At 46.5% G+C, this 22035-nt stretch overlaps 1 protein-coding gene across 1 annotated transcript in view; it reads left to right on the top strand.

Moving 5' to 3' along the window:
* LOC145361834 (sodium channel protein type 8 subunit alpha-like) overlaps nt 1-22035 on the top strand; it is a 191579-nt gene that overhangs the window by 73101 nt on the left and 96443 nt on the right. Inside the window, exons 6-8 of the mRNA XM_080217785.1 lie at nt 1848-1976; nt 8055-8146; nt 20101-20328. Of these exons, the coding sequence (XP_080073911.1) occupies nt 1848-1976; nt 8055-8146; nt 20101-20328 (449 nt within the window). The remainder of the gene's footprint in view (nt 1-1847; nt 1977-8054; nt 8147-20100; nt 20329-22035) is intronic.

Genomic DNA, 22035 nt, shown 5'->3' with positions numbered 1-22035 from the left:
GACGGGGGGAAGAATTTTCCAATCCTGCCTGCCATGGGAATGATGAGGGAATGAGACAGAGTCGATGGAAAAGACTTGTTTCTATCTAGCTGAGGAGTCAATTATCAAGGGCATAGACTTAAGCTGATTGGCAAAAGGATTAAAGGGGACAAGAGGAAAAGCTTCCACATCCTGAAGGTGGTGGGTACCTGGAATTCACTGCCCAAGTTGAATTGTGGTGCAGAAATGAGTTGAGTGTTTCAGCCTCAATCACCAACCTTCTTGATGACCTTGTCCACCTGAGTTGCCACCTTCAGTGAACCGTGTACCTGCACACCTAGATCCTTCTGTGTGCTAATATTTCTAAGGGCTCAACCATTTACTGTATACTTCCCTTCTGCAGTAGGCCTTCCAAATCACATCCCCTCACATTTATCCGGATTAAATTCCATCTGCCATCTTTCAGCCCAGTTCTCCAAATGATTTATATCCTGCTGTATCCTCTGACAATCCTCCTCACTATCCACTACTTCCCCAACTTTTGTATCACCCGCAAACTTACGAATCAGACTACCAACTTTTCCTCCAAATCATTGATAAATGGACACTAAGGGGCAATTTAGCATGGCCAATCCACCTAACCTACACATTTTTGGATACTAAGGGACAATTTAGCATGGCCAATCCACCTAACCTACACATCTTTGGATACTAAGGGACAATTTAGCATGGCCAATCCACCTAACCTACACATCTTTGGACACTAAGGGGCAATTTAGAGCATAGAACATACAATAGTACAGCACAGTAACAGGCCCTTCAGCCCTCAATGTTGTGCCGAGCTGTGTCCGAACCCAAGATCAAGCTATCCCACTCCCCATCATTCTGGTAAGCATTTAGCATGGCCAATCCACCTAATCTGCACATCTTTGGACACTAAGGGACAATTTACCATGACCAATCTCCCTAACCTACACATCTCTGGAGTGTTGGAGGAAACTGGAAACCTACGCAGGTACAGGGAAAATCTCCACACACACAGTGACCTGAGGCCAGAATTGAACCCGGGTCCCTGTAAGGCTAACCACTGTACCACCCTGATATTGAGAAGGATATAGAGAAGCATGTGGTTTAACCTTCTTAGGAAGCTACAGTTGCTGGCATGAGCAGGATAGGGAATGATTCCTACCAGTAAAGATCATGATTCATGATGTTGGGTGGTGATTGAAAAGTTTCAACCTTCACTCATTGGGAAATGGCCTTAACTTCCATAGCGTATTCAGCGAGCTTCCTCAAGGCGCTTGACCTTGGTTTGATTCTATCCTGCTAAAGGTCTCCAGAAGAGCAGTATTTGAGAAAGTGCCCATTGCATAATCTCTTGCCCAGTTTTCATTTTATGTTTTTCCAAATGGATTTCAAAGTGGGGTTCCTTCACCAGATTCCCATTTATTTACAAACTCAATTCCACTCCTCAGTGTGCTTCAGGTACACACTCTGAATCTGAAGTGTCAGTAACCCTGGCACTCCTCAATATATATTCACAACTGAGACTCCCTGACTGGGTGGACAATCATTTCCTCAGTCGGGGACTCATACTCAGAGGCCCACCTCATGAGCCTCATTGAGGTTGTCGCACCTTTTACGATGGACTGTCATTGCCCGTGTCCTGTCATTACAAAGGTCGGAGGGATATCCCCCCAGCGGCCTGTCTCAAAGACCGAGGAAAAGCACGTTTAAGATTGTTTTGTATGCTTAAAGAAGAAAAGCTGTGTCCATTTCCCTTTGCCTCCGCCATCTCACGAGGCATGTCTGCCCCACACATTTACCACTCTCCGTGAATAACCGTGCTTCTGTTTCTTTACCCACAGGTACACATTTACCGGCATTTATACATTTGAATCCCTTGTTAAAATGATTGCAAGAGGATTCTGCATAGATAGCTTTACCTTTCTCCGAGATCCATGGAATTGGTTGGATTTCAGTGTAATAATGATGGCGTAAGTAACTTCTAATCTCGCTTGCGTTTCGGAAAAACTCATCGTTCAATGACTCAGTTAAATCGGTAAAATTTGATGCTTGAATCTGCATGAAACATTATTCTTTTCATTTAACAATCGAGGAAAGTATTTATTTATTCAAAATGTTTAAAATGCTGACCGTTTTTGGTAATATTTGGAGATATTTTAATGTTGCAATTTGCAATGGAGAAGTTTGCGATGCCTCTAGTGTAAGAGTTGACTGGTATAAAGTTAGCTACGGTACCTGCAAGACTTGAAGGTAGACTGCCATTCTTTCAATGTCACACCGATCTAATTGTACCGACCAGGATGTCTATTGAGCTAAACTGGACTCGGAGACAGTCGGAGCGATGCGAAGGTTACAATCTTTCATCCAAACTATTTGACGGCTGCTGCGTAACCCTGGTGGTGGTACTGTCAGCTATGCATTGTGGTCTTGCAGATCCCGTGAGTTGACGTCATTGGTTTGCGCTTTGCGTCGCGTTTACCCGACGCAGAGTCAGCAGATTCGTCCACCCGAATCCCCCGTAATTCGGACTGCTTGCGAGCAGAGGACGGATCGCTGGCGAGTCTCGTTCCGACGGCTCATGTTGAACAGATAATTGTGTAAGCGGTGTTTTAAGTTGAAAGAGTTGTTAACCCTTTGAGTGCTGAACTGGAATATTGCACCATGCGGCACCCTTTAACGTGTCCTTTGTCCACAATGATAGTATCTGTTACACAAAAGTGGAACACAAATTAATTTGGAACGTAAGCAGTAAGTAACACGAGAATAGGCAGGACCACTTCTATCTAAGAAAGCCCCTCATCTTTCTCAGGAGGCTGAGGAATTTCGGCATGTCGACTATGACTCACCAACTTTTACAGATGCACCATAGAAAGCATTCATTCTGGTTGTATCACAGCTTGGTATGGGCTCCTGCTCTGCCCAAGACCGCAAGGAACTACAAAGGGTCGTGAATGTAGCCCAATTCATCACACAAACCAGCCTCCCATCCATTGACTCTGTCGACACTTCCCGCTGCCTTGGAAAAGTAGCCAGAATAATTAAGGACCCCACACACCCCGGACATTCTCCCTTCCACCTTCTTCCATCAGGAAAAAGATACAAAAGTCTGAGGTCCCGTACCGACCGACTCAAGAACAGCTTCTTCCCTGCTGCTGTCAGACTTTTGAATGGACCTACCTCGCATTAAGTTGATCTTTCTCTACACCCTAGCTATGACTGTAACACTATATACTGCACTCTCTCCTTTCCTTCTCCCTTATGTACTCGATGAGCAGTATGCTTTGTCTGTGTAGCAAATTCTCCAGCTGTTCATGCTGGCGGGATTCCGTGGTCCCGCCGGCAGGGCACTCCCGCCCACAGGGTTTTCCCGCCAGCCTGGGGTGGGGGGGGGGGGAATGGAAATTCCCATCGAGAAAATCCCGCTGCCAGTAAACAATGCGCCACCTCCCGCTGATGGGGAGGCTGGAGAATCTCGCCCAATACTTTTCACTGCACCCCGGTGACAACGATAAATCAAATCTAAGTCTGATTTCCGCTGCATCTTGTAGAACGCTGGTTTGTCTCACCTCAAGGGCTTTCTAGTGGTTGACCCCTGTCTGACTCTCAATGCCCAAGGGAAACTTCCTGAAGAGGAGCACTGCATCACTGAAGGGTCTTGCCAATGGATGTTACATACCGGGTTGGCACTGGGTAACAGGCCGACAGAAATCTGGAGACGGTGATGTCAAGGGACAACATTCCTGAATGGAAAAAGATGGTAACGTTTGGATGGGGAATGAGGGGGTGGGGTTCCATCTCCAAGGATTGGGAGTCGTTAGAAATGTTACTTGTCAAGGATATTTTAGCGTTTGTTTCGATCCGAAAACAGAGCATTGAAAAGGATCGAATCCAATGGAAGACCAAGCTGTGTTGGCAGCAGTGGACATGGCTACTAAGACTGATTGGAAATGGCGACACTGAGTTCAACCCCTAGAGTCTTGAGTTTCCTGCCCAAACCCAGTAAGAAACACCAACAGGCCAGCAGGCTGTAGCCAGGGATTTTTGGGTCGAGGGGGACTTGAAGGAACAATGACTGGCGTTTGGGTAAGTGTTTGGAACGGGGAGTGTCAGGAGGGAGTCAGGGAGAAGCAGGGTTGGGGTCTAGCCTGTAAGGAAAGCAAAGAATGAATACAACCTGGCCCCTGATCGCTTGGCATGGGAGTCACAATGGCTTCAGTCTGGAGGCTTCGATTGCTTTGGCCTGGCGCTGATTTTGATATCCCCCGCCTTGGTAGTTGAACTTTGGAAAGCAACATTTAAAATATAACTAGCAGACACTTTACTCTGTCAACTTTTAAAAGGCACGCTCGTAGAATCTTTACAGTGCAGAAGGAAGCCATTCAGCCCATCGAGTCTGCACCGACCACAACCGCACCTCGGTCCTATCCCCATAAGCTCACATATTTACCCTGCTAATCCCCCTGACACTTGCGTCAACTTAGCATGGCCAATCTACCTAACCTGCACATCTGTAGCGTGTGGGATGAAACCAGAGCATCCGGAAGAAACCCATGCAGATGCAGGGAGAACGTGCAGACTCCTAAGATGTTGTAAGATATTTTGAGAGACAAAATCTACAGGCATTTAGAGACGCAAGGACCGATTAGGGACAGTCAGCATGGCTTTGTGAGTGGAAAATCATGTCTCACAAATTTAATTGAGTTTTTTGAAATGGTAACCAAGAAGGTAGATGAGGGCAGTGCAGTTGATGTTGTCTACATGGACTTTAGCAAGGCCTTTGACAAGGAATCGCATGGTAGGTTGTTGCATAAGGTTAAATCTTACAGGACCCAGGGTGAGGTATCAAACTGAATATAAAATTGGCTTCTTGACAGATGCCAGAAGGTGGTTGTAGAGGGTTGTTTTTCAAACTGGAGGCCTGTGACCAGCGGTGTGCCTCAGGGATCAGTGCTGGGTCCACTGTTATTTGTCATTTATATTAATGATTTGGATGAGAATATCGGAGGCATGGTTAGTAAGTTTGCAGATAACACCAAGATTGGTGGCACAGTGGACAGTGAAGAAAGTTATCTCCAATTGCAACAGGATCTTGATTAATTGGGCCAGTGGGCTGACGAATGGCAGATGGGGTTTAATTTAGATAAATACGAGGTGATGCATTTTGGTAGAATTGAACCAGGGCAGGACTTACTCAGTTAATGGTAGGGCGCTGGGGAGAGTTACAGAACAAAGAGATCTCGGGGTACAGGTTCAAAGCTCCTTGAAAGTGGAGTCACAGGTGGACTGAGTGGTGATGAAGGCATTCGGTATGCTTGGTTTCATTGGTCAGAACATTGAATACAGGAGTTGGGACGTCTTGTTGAACTTGTACAAGACATTGGTAAGGCCACACTTGGAATACTGTGTACAGTTCTGGTCACCCTATTATAGAAAGCATATTATTAAACTAGAAAGAGTCCAGAAAAGATTTACTAGGGTGCTACCGGGACTTGATTGTTTGAGTTATAAGTACAGGCTGGATAGACTGGGACTTTTTTCTCTGGAGTGTAGGAGGCTGAGGGGTGATCTTATAGAGGTCTATAAAATAATGAGGGGCACAGATCAGTTAGATAGTCAATATCTTTTCCCAAAGGTAGGGGAGTCTAAAACTAGAGGGCATAGGTTTAAGGTGAGAGGGGAGAGATACAAAAGGATCCAGAGGGGCAATTTTTTCACACAGAGGGTGATGAGTGTCTGGAACAAGCTGCTAGAGGGAGTAGTAGAGGCGGGGACAATTTTGTGTTGTAAAAAGCATTTAGACAGTTACATGAATAAGATGGGCATAGAGGGATATGGGCTAAATGTAGGCAATTGGGATTAGCTTAGGAGTTTAAAAAAAAAGGGTCACAGACAAGTTGGGCCGAAGGGCCTGTTTCCATGCTGTAAACCTCGATGATTCTCTGACTTTGTGACTCTGCACAGGCAGTGACCCAAGTCGGGAATCGAACCTCGGTCCCTGGCGCTATGAGGCAACGGTGCTAACCACTGTGCCAGCATGCTGCCCAGTTTATTGGTTTTGACCAGGGCTGGAATTCAAGTTTAAAGTTTAAAGCTTTTACTTTTAGTTATGAGTGTGCTTACATTAACACTGCAATGAAGTTACTGGGAAAATCCTCCAGTTGCCACACTCCTGTTCGGGTTACACTGAGGGAAAATTTAGCACGACCAATGCACGTCTTTCAGACTGTGGGAGGAAATCGGAGCACCCGGAGGAAACCCGCGCAGACACAGGGAGAACGTGCAGACTCCGCACAGTGACCTGAGGCTGGAATTGAACCCGGGTCCTTGGCGCTGTGAAGCAGCAGTGCTAACCACTGTGCCACCGTGCTGCCCAGTTTATTGGTTTTGACCAGGGCTGGAATCAAACCTGTGTCCCTGGTGCTGTGAGGCAGCGGTGCCAACCACTGTGCCGCTGACACTGGGAAACACACGGCAGGGATGATGGAAGAGCATGCCACCGGGAATGGCTGGAAAATTTTGGCCAATGCAGGCTGGAGGCTGATGGTGAGTCTGGGGCGCAGAGCTGCAAAATTGGCAAGGATGGGGTGGGGGGAATGAATTTACCAGGCTTGGGTGAGGAACATGTCAAATGTGCACCTAAGGATAAAGTACCATCTACCTTGACTGGAAAACCCCACTGAATGGGCCAAGTAAAATGTTGGTATCTGATGATAGTTATCACGATTGTTCACAAGCAGAGACCACTGGGGTCTTCCAGGGGTCACCTTTGTAGGCTTAACTTTAATTCATTTGGTGGACGGATTGTCAGCGGTGCGTATGTTTGTGGATCGCACTCCAAAATGCGGGGGTGCAAAGTGTTTCTGGCGGAGAAAGAGATTGGCCAACCAAAGCTTTAAATAAACACGGTCTCAGATGGTGAAATTCAATGTTAATACACACCTGTGTTAAAAATAGCCAACCTGTTTCTGTAATCGAGCAAATATTATTGAGGATGATGAATCAGAAGTTGTTATGTGCTGATATCATTTGTCATATTGCTTGCCAGTGACTGGGGTTGTCGGGATAAGTTTTGGTGAGATCGCATATCCGGTTTTGTTCACTATTGGCCAGAACTTACTGTTGTCATATTATCCGACATGGCATTCTTGGTCTGTCGTTATTGCCGCTGGCAATTTCACGCCGCGCGCAGGAATGAAAGGCACACGGAAATTGCCGGACGGTACGAAAAAAAACGAAGAACAAGAAAGATACACAGATTAAATTAGCGCTCCAGAACGTGGACGTTTTCTCATTTTGGAGGGAAAGGAAGACAACAGTTACGCACTTCGAAAGGTGAGTGCCAACGATCTTCATCTAGGTTCAAACATGCTGAGGAGTGCTATCGGTGAAAACCTGTCACCGCAACAGCGAGGATATGGCTGACGGTATCCAGCTCTGAGACGTTTGTGGACGGCAATGGTCTTGCCGCGGGAGGAACTTAATTCCATTCGGTTGTGGAATAGAAGGCAAACAATCACTGTGTGGGGGAGGGGGAGATAAGGGTCCAAAACTGTTTCCTTGTGGAAAAAGGATTGAAATTTTCCTCGAGAGATATGGAAGGAGATTACCTCCATTTACAGGTTGTCTTTCTTTTCTAACAAAAAACAAAACAAATTACGGATTTTAGTCTGGTCTATCATTGGCCAATCAATTCGCCAAACTAAGCATGCACGTGATGAAATACACAATTTTAAATATACATCGATATATATATATATTTTTTTTAAATTTGATAAATGTTGCTTTGGTGCAAAATGTTGCCATAGTCCTCAAAGGGTTACAATATAACCGCAAATAACTGTGATTTAATTCTGCAGGTATGTAACAGAATTTGTAAACCTAGGCAATGTTTCAGCTCTTCGCACTTTCAGAGTATTGAGAGCTTTGAAAACTATTTCTGTAATTCCAGGTAAGGACCTGTGATCGGTGTTAGGTGTTGACTAGGTCCCGTGTACCTCTAGTTGTTTTGTGTCTTGTCATTGTGTTGTGTGTGACCTCCCTCCTTGCAGATATGTGACAGAGTTTGTGGACCTTGGCAATGTTTCAGCGTTGAGAACGTTCAGGGTGCTGAGAGCATTGAAAACTATCTCAGTCATTCCAGGTGAGAGCCCGATTAAACACAAAGGCTGGCTTTATCCCGTCTGGGACATACACACGCACACACAGAAAAATCTCCATACCTTGTACCTCGCATGATAACCCCACTGCCGTCACTCTGCATTGTGTTAAAATGCCCACATTTTGACCAATTTCTTTATTTTTTTCAATTCAATCTCTTCCTTTGGTTACGCTCGAGATATGACTAATTAGCCAAGGAGTGGGGGGAAAATAACAAAAAAAAACACCAATGCATCTTTTCCTCAGAATGTGATTTGATTTCGGGCTTAAGACTGAGAGAAAAAAATACATAAGAACTAGGAGCAGGAGTCGGCCATCTGGCCCCTTGAGCCTGCTCCGCCATTCAATAAGATCATGGCTGATCTTTTCATGGACTCAGCTCCACTTACCCGCCCACTCCCCTTAATTCCTTTACTGTTCAAAAATATCTCCTTGCCTTAAAAACATTCAATGAGGTAGCCTTGACTGGGCAGGAAATTCCACAGACCCTTTGTGTGAAGAAGTTCCTCCTCAACTCAGTCCTAAATCTGCTCCCCCTTATTTTGAGGCCATGCCCCCTAGTTCTAGTTTCACCTGCCAGTGGAAACAACCTCCCTGGTGTTGTCAGCCTTCTTACTGTGTTTACCCTAGTGCAATGCTGGCATCTCCATATCTATCTTATCTATTCCCTTGATAATCTTATGTTTCTATAAGATTCCCTTGATAATCTTATGTTTCTATAAGATTCCCTTCTGAATTCCAATGAGTGTAGCCCCAGTCCATTCAGTCTCTCCTCATAAGCCAACCCTCTCAACTCCGGAATCAACCGAGTGAACCTCCCCTCCTGTGCTAGTTTATCCTTTCTGAAGTATGGTGAGGGGTGTATTCAATGGGGAACCCTGTTGACAATGGCAGACAGGAAGATCCCACTGCTGGATTATGGCGGGTCACAGTGCTGGAACAGCATGGTGGCACAGTGGTTAGTGCTGCTGCCTCTCAGCGCCAGGGACCCAGGTTCAATTCCAGCCTTGGGTGACTGTGTGGAGTTTGCATGTTCTCCCCGTGTCTGCGTGGGTTTCCTCTGGGTGCTCTGGTTTCCTCCCACACTCCAAAGTGTCCCTTAGTGTCCCAATATGTGTAGGTTAGATGGCTTGGCCGTGCTACATTGTCCCTTAGTGTCCAAAGATGTGCAGGTTAGGTGGATTGGCCATGCTAAATTGTCCCTTAGTGTCCAAAGATGTGTAGGTTAGATGGCTTGGCCATGCTAAATAGGTTATGGGGATCGGGTGAGGTTTGGGCCTGGGTGAGATCCTTTATCGGAGAGACGGTGCAGATTCAATGGGCCAAATGGTCTCCACCGACTCTGCAGGGATTCTCTGATAGATAAAACATTTGCAGCATTGGACTGATGCACACTTCTTTTTAAATATGCTAAGATGCCTTGAAGTTACTTTGACTTTTGCCTGCATTCTGAATCATTGTCGATTGGAAAGCAAAAAGCAATTTTTCATGAGAATTACTATCTCACATTCTCATATAATTGTATTCTTGAATCAGCCTTGGTGTTTAACAGATATGCATGAAATGTTCTTGGAACCTGCTTGTATCATTCCCTTTGAATTCATACCTTTGCTCCTTTAGATGATGGTTCAAGGATTCTTTGCACTTTGAACAACTCTACTCTCCCTCTGCCACACTTCAGTTCAATGCAGAAAAATGTAACCCCAAAAACTAGCCATATCTACTGAAATCTAACCACGTCGGAAACTATCCCACTTCTTGTACTATTTGTACCCGGAGCTTTTATGGGAGAATTGTTGCTGTTTATCCAGGGACAGTTATATTATCGAAAAACACTCACCGAATGAATCTTTGTACAATCAAAACTTATTTTAAAATTAACCATTAACAATTAAACCAGCAAGCTCTTTGCACAGAATTTTCCACTCCCGCCAGCAGGGGGTATTGTAGGGGAGGTTTAGTTTGGGGAGGGGGTGCCAGGGGCGTGTGTGCTAAGAGCATGATTTCGCGGCAGGCCCAAAAGTCAAGTGCCGGGATTTTCCAGCTGTTTCTGCCCTGGGATCTTCCAGACCTGCCGATGGCAGGGGGGGTGATTTCCCACCCCAGTTTCCTGGGGGGGATCTGGCGGGGGCAATTCCCAAACACACTTCCAAGGGGAGCCTGGCAGGGGGAAATTCCCACTCCCCCTTCCGGGAGGGGTCTAGCAGGGGGAATTCCCACCCCTGCTTCCGGGAGGGGGGCCTGGCAGGGGGGAATTCCCACTCCTGCTTCTGGGAGGGGGGCCTGGCAGGGGGGAATTCCCACTCCAATTCCTCAGGGAAGGAGGTTCGTTTAACAACAAGGATTAGGTAGGAATGTTGAAAAATGTACCAATGGTGGACCCATTCAGAATAAGAAGAAGGAATTTAAGCTTGATCTGGACAAATAAGTTGGCAAGTTGCTAAAAAAAAAAGTTTTGGATTGGGGGAGAACGTATTTTAGTGAAATAAGGCAGGATCTGGCCAAGTTAGACTGGGAGCAGCTACCTGGAGGGAAATCGACGGAAGAGGAGTGGGGGGGGGGGCCTTTCCAAATGGAAATGGGGAGGGTACAAGCCCAACACGTTTCCTCTGCGCTGATAGGAACAAGTGACAAGCCCAGAGATGCATGGATGACCAGAGAATTCGGGAGGCTACTAGAAGGAAAAGAGAGGCCATCAGCAGGGGAGCAAATCAGTGGAGGTATAGAAAGTGCAGGGTGGAGCTCAAGAAAGCAATTGGGAAATCAAAGAGGGACTTTTTGGTTAAAGATATTCTCTATCAATGGGAAGAGGATAAGGAGAGAGGGAATCGAGGATAAAAGCCGAAGATGGAAAGAGGAATAAGAAAAAGTGATAGAGAAACAAAGGGCCAGTTTCAAACAGGGCCTCAGTGGAAAATAGTGGAAACGGGACAGTAATGGTAAAAAGACAAGTCTAAAGGCTTTGTGCCTTAACACGTGGAGCATTTGTAAGAAAGTGGATGAATTAGTCACACAAGTGAATGTAAACAGGTACGACATAGTCGGGATTGTGGAGACATGGCTGCAAGGTGACCAGGAATAGGGACTGAACATCTAGGGGTATTCAGTATTTAGTGAGGACAGATACAAAGGAGAAGGAGATGGAGTTGCATTGCGGGTCAAAGAGGAAATTAAAACTGTACCGAGGAAGGAGATCAGCTCCGACAATCTGTATGGGTAGAGCTAAGAAGCATCAAGAGGCAAAAAATGTTAGTAAGGGTTGTATATAGGCCGTCAAAATGTAGTGGTGATGTTCGGAATGACTTTAAACAGCGCTGCATGCGATAAAGGAACACCTGTAATTCTGGCTGATTTTAATCTGCATATAGACTGAGAAGCAAAAGAGATTGCAGGGACTCTGACCTAAATTTTTAATTCCTCTCTGTCCGCAGGAGAGGTATTAGAGGGCTGGAGAACAGCTAGTGTGGTTCTGCTATTTAAGAAGGTTGTAGAGATAAACCAGGGAAGTACAGAGCAGTGAGTCTCACGTCAGTGGTGGGGAAACTATTGGAGAAATTTCTGAAGGAGAGAATCTATCTCCACTTGGAAAGGCAAGGATTGATCAGGGAGAGTCAGCATGGCTTCGTCAGAGGGAGGTCATATCTAACAAATGTGATGGAATTTTTTGAGGAGGTGACCAGATGTGTAGATGAGGGTAGTGCAGTTGGTGTAGTTTATATCGATTTCAGCAAAACTTTGACAATTCCCACATAGGAAAATGATGAAGAAGGAAAATGCGCATGGATACAGGGTAATTTGATAAAGTGGATTGAAAATTGGCTCAGTATTAGGAGGCAGAGGGTGATGACAGAAAGCTGCTTTAGTGACTGGAAGCCAGTTTTCAGTGGCGTACCACAGGGATCTGTGCTGGGCCTCCTATTATTCATCGTTTATATCAATGACATAGACTGTGTGGGGTGTAGGATCAGTAAGTTTGCCGATGACACAAAGATTGGCCGGGTGGTTAACAGTGAGGCGGAGTGTCTTGGGCTACAGGAAGATGTAGACGAGATGGTCAAATGGGCAGATAAGTGGCAGAGGGAATTTAACCCTGAAAAGTGTGAGGTAATGCACTTTGGAAAGAGTAATTTGACAAGGAAGTACTCAATGAACGGTGGGACACCAGGAAGTTCTGTGGACCAAAGGGAGTGTTTGTCCACAGATCTCGGAAAGCAGAAAGGCGAGTTAATAGGGTGGTCAAAAAGGTATATTAGACACTCGCCTTTATCAATTGAGACATAGATTACAAAGCAGGGAGGTCATGTTGGAATTGTGTAGAACTTTGGTGAGGCCGCAGCTGGAGTACTGTATGCAGTTCTGGTCGCCACATTATAGGAAGGATGGAGGGGGTGCAGAGGAGATTCACCAGGACTGGGATGGAGCATTTAAGTTATGAAGAGAGGTTGGGTAGGCTTGGGTTGTTTTCTCTGGAGCAGAGAAGACTGAGGGGCGACCTGATCGAGGTGTACAAGATTATGAGGGGCAGAGTGGATAGGGAGCAGCTGTTCCCCTTAGTTGAAGGGTCAGTCACAAGAAGACGCAGGTTCAAGGTGAGGGGTGGGAGGTTTGGGGGGGAATGGGAGGGAATATTTTCTCCCCCAGAGGTTGGTAAGGGTTTGGAATGCCCTGTGAATGTGCTTGGAAGGCACTGCCCAATTCAAAGCTTTGGCCAGAACTCTCCAAAGTTGGACACCCCACCACCGCTGCTGGTGAGAATGGAAAGCTTGGCGCTCGGTTGAGACTCCATTCACTGCAGCGGGAACCCCAGTTGTGAGCGAGGTCGGAGAATCTCAGCCTTAACCTCCAAGTATCAAAGTCAGCTGTGGCATGAATGTAGTGCCAGTCCATGCCCTGCATCACTGGATTGTCCACATTAATTGGCATTAGTATCTGTTGCTGGTTCAATTGTTTTCACGCTAATGTAACGTCAGTGAGATGGTGAACTGAGGTTCAAAAATCAGAAGTGCACCTGGAATATTTTGTCCATACTTGGAGGGACAATCAACCCCCCAACCCCCCCAAAGCAGAGAGTCAAATAATGGGCTGATTTGTGACTGCTTCAAGTGTTTTAATTTTCAAATTATTGATGGAGCCAAGGGGCGAGAAATGTTTATTTTGGTCTTATGTTTTCTGGAGTCTGCATCACTCTAATGGCAGTGCTGGCCCTGTCTCGTTTAACCGACCCACGTTTTGGACACATGCAAGTGGTGTGGCACAGGAAGATAGATCTGATTTTTGCACCACAGAATCCTTTCTCTGGGTTTCTTAATGTTTTGCTGTTGCTGCCTGCATCCAATTATGTCCCTTTACTTGAGTTACGATCTTTGCTGATTTGACATGAGGAAGAAGCGGAGTATTTTTTTTGCTGGAATTCCATTGCGCATATTCAAAGTTCCTTAAAAGACGTGCCTTGAGTTAGTAGCGGGCCACGTGTCCTCACTACCACACTACGCTTGAATAACTTGACTCAACCACCAGGTAGGAGGGCTGGAAAATTGAAGTCGCTTGGTTCCCTCAGTCACTTCATTTCTTCACCTAAAAGTGAACTCCGCATTTCTGAGCACAGGATAGAGCAGGAGTGGCATGGTGGCACAGTGGTTAGCACTGCTGCCTTGCAGCACCAGGGACCCAGGTTCAATTCCCAGCTTGGGGTCACTGTCTGTGCACAGTCTGCACATTCTCCCAGTGTCTGCTTGGGTTTCCTCCGGTGTCCGAAAGATGTCCTGGTTCAGGTGCACTGGCCGTGCTAAATTCTCCCTCGGTGTACCCGAACAGGTGCCAGAGTGTGGCAACTAGGGGATTTTCACAGTAACTTAATTGCAGTGTTAATGTAAGCCTACTTGTGACTAATGAATAAATAAACTTTAGGTGACAATCAAATTTGTACCTGAAGTATCTTCTCAGAGGCCGGTGTTCCTTCACCAGATTCCCTTTATTTACAAACTCTATTCCACTCCTAAGAGTGCCTCAGGTATGGAGTCAGAATCCAGAGTGGCAGTCACCCTGACACTCCTTATACATGGGCGAAAGTCCCTGATTGGGCAGGCAATTATGACCTCAATCTGGGAGCTCATACTCGGCCTCATTGAGGTCATTACAGCCTCCATTCTGCTTATCTCATCTCATCCCAATTCCATCCTCATGGAGTAATTCCTCAGAGGCTGGTGTCCCTTCACCAGATTCCCTTTATTGACAGCTTATCACCATTCCTAAGAGTGCTTCAGGTACAGAGTCAGAATCCAGAGTGACAGTCACCCTGACACTCCCTTATTCATGAACAGGTGAGACCCCCTGACTGGGGGTCAATCAGGGAGCTCATACTCCAAGAGGCCCATTTCATGGACCTTGTGGTGGTCATTACAGCCCCGAAGCTGCGTACTCTCGTCCCAGGTCATCATCTCGATTCTAGGAGCACTGTTGGATCATAGAATCCTGACAGTGCAGAAGGAGGCCATTTGGCCCATCGAGTCTGTACCGCCCACAATTCCACCCAGGCTCTATTCCTGTAACTCATTTACTCTGCCAATCCCCCTGATGTTAGGGTCAATTCAGCATGACCGATCCACCTAACCCACACGTTTTTCAGATTGTGGGAGGAAACCGGAGCACCTGGAGGAAACCCACGCAGACACGGGGAGAACGTGCAAACTCCATACAGATGGTGACGCAAGGCCAGGAATTGAACCGGGGTCCCTGGGGCTGTGAGGCCACAGCGCTAACCACTATGCCACCTTGCCACCCAATCAACTGTTTATTTGGTCCCTCAGTAGTCACAAGTAGAACATTCCCATGTCTAATTGTGACCCTAGAATCTTTGGCCTCCGTAATGAATGGAGATTAATTTAATCCCAGAGAAAATCATGCTTTAAAATGTTTGATCCTATTTGCTGTTAGGCTTCCCGTGCTTATTTTTTGGGGGGGGAACGCTTCTCCAATTTAGTCTCATTTGCCAGCTTGAGGTTAATGTCTTACGATGAACAAATGATGCCTCTCGGGACATTGTTGGAACTTGTGAAGCGTTCCACTCCCCTGGTCACACTGTGGATCATTGTCACTGAAGACCATGTTAAGAGTTGGAAGGGGTTCTAATGTGCAAGGTATTATGTTTGTCCTTGTGGACTAATGGGCATTAAGAATCACTAGATAGGCTTGATAACATGAATACTGGGAGCTGTTCAACAAAGGCACTCATTCACAGTCAGCTCTATGACTGCCCAACAAGGTCCTACTGGGAGGAGCTAATTGTCCCAGGGTCATCTGACCTGCACACTTAAAGGGACAGTTCGCACAGGAGCACCTTGGTCCCACAATGCGCTGCTGCCTCACAGTGTCAGGGACCCAGGTTCGATTCCAGCTTTGGGTCAGTGTCTGCATGGAGTTTGCATGTTCTCCCCATGTCTGCATGGGTTTCCTCCAGGTGCGCCGGTTTCCTCCCACAGTTCAAAGATGTGCAGGTTAGATGGATTGGCCATGCTAAATAGCCCCTTAGTGAGCAAAAATGTATAGATTAGGTGGACAGACCATGCTAAATTCCCCTTAGTGTCCAATGATGTGTAGGTTAGGTGGATTGGCCGTACTAAATTGTCCCTTAGCATCCAAAGATGTGTAGGTTAAGTGGATTGGCCATGCTAAATTGCCCCTCAGTGTCCAAAGATGTGTAGGTTAGGTGGATTGGCCATGCTAAATTGCCCCTCAGTGTCCAAAGATGTGTAGGTTAGGTGGATTATGGGGATAAATACATGGTGTTACGGGGATAGGGCCTGGCTAAGATGCTCTGTTAGAGAGTGGGTGTAGACACGATGGGCCGAGTGGCCTCCTTCTGCACTGTAGGGATTCTGTAATGTATCAGACAAGGCAAGGCCCAGTCCATAACCTGACCATATCCAGACAGGTGAACTCGTGTGTGATGCTCTAGAGGGTTATTACACTCCTGGATTGAATCTACACAATTGGACAGAAATGTTTGCAACAATTAGAAAAGAATCAGCAATTTGAAATTGACTCTGCAAGAGATAGAATTACACAGCACATTCAGAGCTCTGAGTTCTGAGCAAGCAATTACTGGGAGCATTAATAGCAGTGCGTCAAAACGATGCCTTCAGCAGCCCAGTTTCCTGGTAAATAAATCTACTGAGTACAACGTCTTGGCACAATTTCTGCTGCGCTAACTGATCTTCATTGGCTTCAGTGTCCCTAGACAAGGGATGAGAAAGTGAATCCACCCAGGATCTCGCTGCCCAGTCACTCCTCGGGCACGGTTGCCTGGGCGATGCCATGGGGATGATGGGTGGATTGGGTTTGCTGAGGTGTGTCTGTGGCCCAAGGGCCTGTTGCCCCCTCACTGTCCAGGCTCGCATGTTGACCTTGGTGAGGTATTGGAGGCCCACCTTCACAGTGGCACAGTGGTTGGCACTGCTGCCCCTCAGCCCAGGACCCGGGCTTAATTCCAGCCTTGGGTCACTGACTGTGTGGAGTCTACACATTCTCCCCATGTCTGCGTGGGTTTCCTCTGGATGTTTCAGTTTCCTCCCACAGTCACAAAGATGTGCTGATTCAGTGCATTGACCCAAACAGGCGCCGGAGTGTGGTGACTGGGGGATTTTCACTGTAACTTCACTGCAGTGTTAATGTAAGCCTCACTTTTAGCCCTAATATATGAACTTTTAACTTGGTTAGGTGGATTGGCCATGCTAAATTGCCCCTTAGTGTCGAAAGATGTGTAGATTAAGTGGATTGGCCATGCTAAATTGCCCCTTAGTGTCCAAAAATGTGTATGTTAGGTGGATTGGCCATGCTAAATTACCCCTTAGTGTCCAAAAATGTGTAGGTTAGGTGGATTGGCCATGCTAAATTGTCCCTCAGTGTCAGGGAGATTAGCAGGGTAAATATGTGGAGTTATGGGAATAGGGCCTGGGTGGGATTGTTGTTGGTGCACCCCCGATGGGCCAAATGGCCTCCTTCTGCACTGTGGAGATTCTCGTCCAATTTTTCAGTTTTTACTGTGGGTGACCTCAGCCTAGCCTGCATTTATCCGATGTCGACACACAAACTGAACAGGGAAGGGGAAAAGGTTGCTGAATTTTGGAGTTGGGAGCACAAAGAAGGAAACTTTCAGGGAACAATGATTACAACGGAATTGAGAGGAGGCAAAGGGAAGTTGCAAAGGCCAGTGAGAGAGTTCTGAGATGAGGGGGTGAAGAGCTAGCAAAGAGTTAGTAACCAGCTACCAGAGTCGGAAGGAGGCCCATCAAGTCTACACCAGACCAGCCTATCAGAACCATCTGACAAAAGCTTATATTATTGCCCAAATATCTTCTCCAATTCGAACAGTGTTGAGATTCTGATTTTGGTCAGCAAATGGTTGAAATTTCAAATTCTTTTCACCATTCTGTGATCACTCAAGAGTCAGGGAGTCATTACAATTCAGAACGAGGCCATTCAGTCCATCGCCTTTGTACTATCTCTCTCTGGACCAACCCAGTCAGCCCGATTCCCCTCGCTCTACCCCTGCAAGCTTATTTCCTTCAAAACCAATCCAATTTCCTTTTCAAACAATTCATTATCTCCCATTCCACCACTCTTCCCCCAACCACCCCCACCCCCCTCATCAGCAGCGAGTTCCAGCCTCCTTCACTGCTGCTGGGTCAAAATCCAGGAGCTCCCTTCCTAACAGCACTGTGGGTGTACCTACACCACATGGACTGACTGATGTCCAATAACAATCCTGGAACTCCCTCCCTAACAGCACTGTGGGTGTACCTACACCACAGGGACTGACTGATGTCCAATAACAATCCTGGAACTCCCTCTCTAACAGCACTGTGGGTGTACCTACACCACAGGGACTGTTCCAGTTCAAGATGGCGGCTCACCAGCACCACCTTAAGGGATGATTAGGGATGGGCAACAATACTTGGCCCACATCCCATGGAAGAATTTTGTGAAATTGCCATCCGTAATAAGATTCCTCCTTGGCAAAACCTTAAATCTGTGTCCCCCTAATCCTTTCACCATCAGCCAATGGGAACGGTTTCTCTTTCTGATCCAAACCTGTCATAATCTTGCCCTCCTCGATCAAATCTCCCCTCAATCTCCTTCGCTCCAAGGAGAAAAACCCCAGTTTCTCCGACCCTAACCTTGGAGCTAAAACCCCCTCATCCCTGGAACTGTGGTAAATCTCCCTCCGGAATGTCTCGAGGGCCCTCGCATCCATCCTAAAGTGTGGGGACCAGAGCTTGACACACAACTCCAGCTTGCGGCCTAACCAGGGCTTCAGAAAGATTTTGTATCGTCGCCTTATCCACTCCTTCAAATAGCCAGCAAAATCATGGAACGAGAGAAACTCTTGGGCGTAACCTGGGTAAATGAAGATAAGCCTGTGATCGCTTAACCAATTATTCCTGCTTGACTTCCATATTTTGGATTGTTTCGTAGCATTGGCCATCTTGAAGTTCTGTTGCCCTTTTTTTGACGCATTCATTTGAATTATTCATTTTAAAGTTTTTTTATTTATTAGTGTCACAAGTACATTAACACTGCAATGAAGTTACTGTGAAAATCTCCTAGTCTCCACACTCCTGTTCGGGTACACTGAGGGAGAATTTAGCACGGTCAATCCACCCTAACCAACACATCTTTTGGAGTGTGGGAGGAAACCAGAGGAAACCCACACAGACATGGGGAGAATGTACAAACACGGCACAGACAGTGACCCGAGCTGGGAATCGAACCCAGTCCCTGGTGCTGTGAGGCAGCAGTGCTAACCACCCTGCTGCCCGTGCAAAAGTCATTTGACTTTTGCACCATTATTTGGTGTGGCAAGCAGGTACTTTGGAATAATTTGACTGTCCTACAGGAAGCTACAAGAAAGAATCATGGAGTCCCTACAGTGCAGAAGGAGGCCATTCGACCCATCAAGTCTGCACCAACCACAATCCCACCCAGGCCCTATCCCCGTAACCCCATGCATTTACCCTAGCTAGTCTCCCTGATACTAAGGGGCAATTTAGCATGGCCAATCCACCTAACCTGCACATCTTTGGAGTGTGGGAGGAAACTGGAGCACCCGGAGGAAACCCATGCAGACACGGGGAGAACGTGCAGACTCCGCACAGACAGTGACCCAAGCTGGGAATCAAACCCGGGTCCCTGGAGTTGTGAGGCAGCAGTGCAAACCACTGTGCCACCCATATCAATGTGGCCTCAGCTGAATTTGGCTGATATGTAAGTGGACTGCTAGCCAGGAAGATATGGAAATTCACTTTTTTTTGGGGGTTAATTGTTTGTGTTGAAGGGTGAGGGTTGCTAGTGCAGAGGAACAAAAGTTTGTTTTTTAAATGGCCAGGTATCTTATTTTGATGTTAAGCACCCTGAGGCCACAGTGAGATATCAAATAAAGCTTTTTGTACCAGGTTTTGACCCTCTGTTTTCACCCCACACCTCCGTAAAGCACCTCGCACTCACTCCGCGAGTGTGACACATTCCTAAGGCAGCCACTTTCTGTTTTGTCGGCCAGTTGGTGAGGAATTAGGGGCAAGAACTGTGCTGCATAGGCGTCTAAAGAATTGGATGGAGCATCCAAGCATTGCCAGTCCTAAGCTTGCCGAAACAATGAGCCATATTTCCCCCGCCGTGAGATCTTAACGTTGCCGCAACTGTGCCCGTCAATGAGCAGTTGTCAGCCGCTGTTAATATCGCCTCCACCACGAGCCTGTTCCGACAGCCCTTTTAGCTTTATGAGCTCAAGCATTATTACTCGATCGGTTGACATGATTTGCACTGAACACTGCTTGCTTTGTGCATGAATTAGTTGTGGAATGTGAATTTGGTTCTTCTTGCCGGGAGCATGGTGAGCTTGCTGTCCGAGGCTGGCAATAACGGTGGTCTTACTTTCCACAGGCCTGAAGACCATCGTGGGTGCCCTAATCCAGTCTGTAAAGAAACTGTCTGATGTGATGATCTTGACGGTGTTTTGCCTGAGTGTCTTTGCCCTGATTGGACTGCAATTGTTTATGGGCAACCTGAGGCAAAAGTGTGTCATTTGGCCCCCCAATCCATCATTTCTTAACGCAACAGATGAAAATGGAACGAGGATTTTTGATTTTACAGACTACATCATGAATGACAGTAAGTACTTTACATTCTTGATAAATGTTTCTGTTTTTTTTGTGTGAAGAAAAGCAATGTTTTGGGCCCCAACTGTTGACATTATATATGAATGATTTGGAAGAGGGAACTGAATGTATTATCTCCAAATTTGCAGATGATACAAAGTTTGGTGGGAGAGTGAGCTGTGAGGAGGATGCAGAGATGCTTCAGTGTGATTTGGACAGGCTGAGTGTGAGGGTATCTGCATGGCAGATACAGTATAATGTGGATAGATGTGAGGTTATCCACTTTGGTAGCAGTAATAGGAAGACAGATTATTACTGGAATGGGTGTAAATTGAGAGAGGTGGATACTCAGCGAGACCTTGGAGTCCTTGTGCATCAGTCACTGAAAGTAAGCGCGCAGGTACAGCAGGCAATAAAGAAGGCAAATGGTATGTTGGCCTTCATAGTGAGAGGATTTGAGTATCGGGATAGGGATGTTTTACTGCAATTGTACAGGGCATTGGTGAGGCCACACCTGGAGTATTGTGTGCAGTTTTGGTCTCCTTATCTGAGGAAGGATGTCCTTGCTATAGAGGGAGCACAGTGAAGGTTTACCAGGCTGATTCCTGGGATGGCAGGTCTGTCATATGAGGAGAGACTAAGTCAGTTAGGATTATATTCACTGGAGTTTAGAAGAGTGAGAGGGAATCTCAGAGAAACTTATAAAATTCTAACAGGGTTAGACAGGGTAGATTCAGAAAGAATGTTCCTGATGGTGGGGGGAGTCCAGAACTAGGGGTCATAGTTTGAGGATAAGGGGTAAACCTTTTAGGACTGAGGCGAGGAGAAATTTCTTCACCCAGAGGGTGGTGAATGTGTGGAATTCACTCCCACAGAAAGTAGTTGAGGCCAAAACGTTGTGTGATTTCAAGAAGAAATTAGATATCGCTCTTGGGGCTAAAGGGATCGAGGGAGAAGGGGGAGGATCAGGATATTGAATTTGATGATCAGCCATAGTAAATGGTGGAACAGGCTCGAAGGGCCAAATGGCCTCCTGCTTCTAGTTTCTGTGTTTTTATGTTACACGTGTCCTATGGTGGTTTTATTTTGCAAACTATTTCTGTCAGAAGGGAAATATTGAGGGTGCAATGGCATGATTGGTTGTTATGCACATGTGCCATGCCTCAGTCTTGCGTTTTCAAGTTGTGAGTGATTGATTTTGGGTAGCTCTATATGATCATGCAGCACAGCTCTTGTGGCGCAGTGGGTTGGCATCCCTGCCTTTGAGCCAAAAGTTCCGGGTTCGAGTCTCACCCCAGAACTTGATGACTAAGGAAGGTGTGTTCATAACACGGTCAAACAGCAAATCCTTCCGAACACGCCAATGGCTGGCGGTAAGACAGTGAGAGACTCCTGGTCAGCCAGGAGTGGAGTGGCACCCCTAAAGCTATAGGCCACTAATGACAGACCAGCGACCTGTTCCAGGAAAAAAATCTTACTTCGGGAAGAGGAGTCTGCTTTAGCGCAACCACTCAGTGCCAGAAGAGAATTGGAATAGACGTAAGGGAGGGAGACTGATTCAGATTGGAAGAAAGAACATTCCGTGTGTGCCACAAAAAGGAATAGTTAAGCTTGGCTCCAATGGTAAGTTTTATCTGGAGATAGTGAATGGAGGTCAAGGAGGGGGTGGTGGATGGAAGTTGGTTCAACCGTCCCCTTAGTGTCCAAAGATGTGTAGGTT

The sequence above is a fragment of the Carcharhinus amblyrhynchos genome, chromosome X, assembly GCF_965287045.1.
Source record: "Carcharhinus amblyrhynchos chromosome X, sCarAmb.v2.hapA, whole genome shotgun sequence".
Lineage (NCBI taxonomy): Eukaryota > Metazoa > Chordata > Chondrichthyes > Carcharhiniformes > Carcharhinidae > Carcharhinus > Carcharhinus amblyrhynchos.
This window is presented reverse-complemented; position numbering and strand designations above follow the sequence as displayed.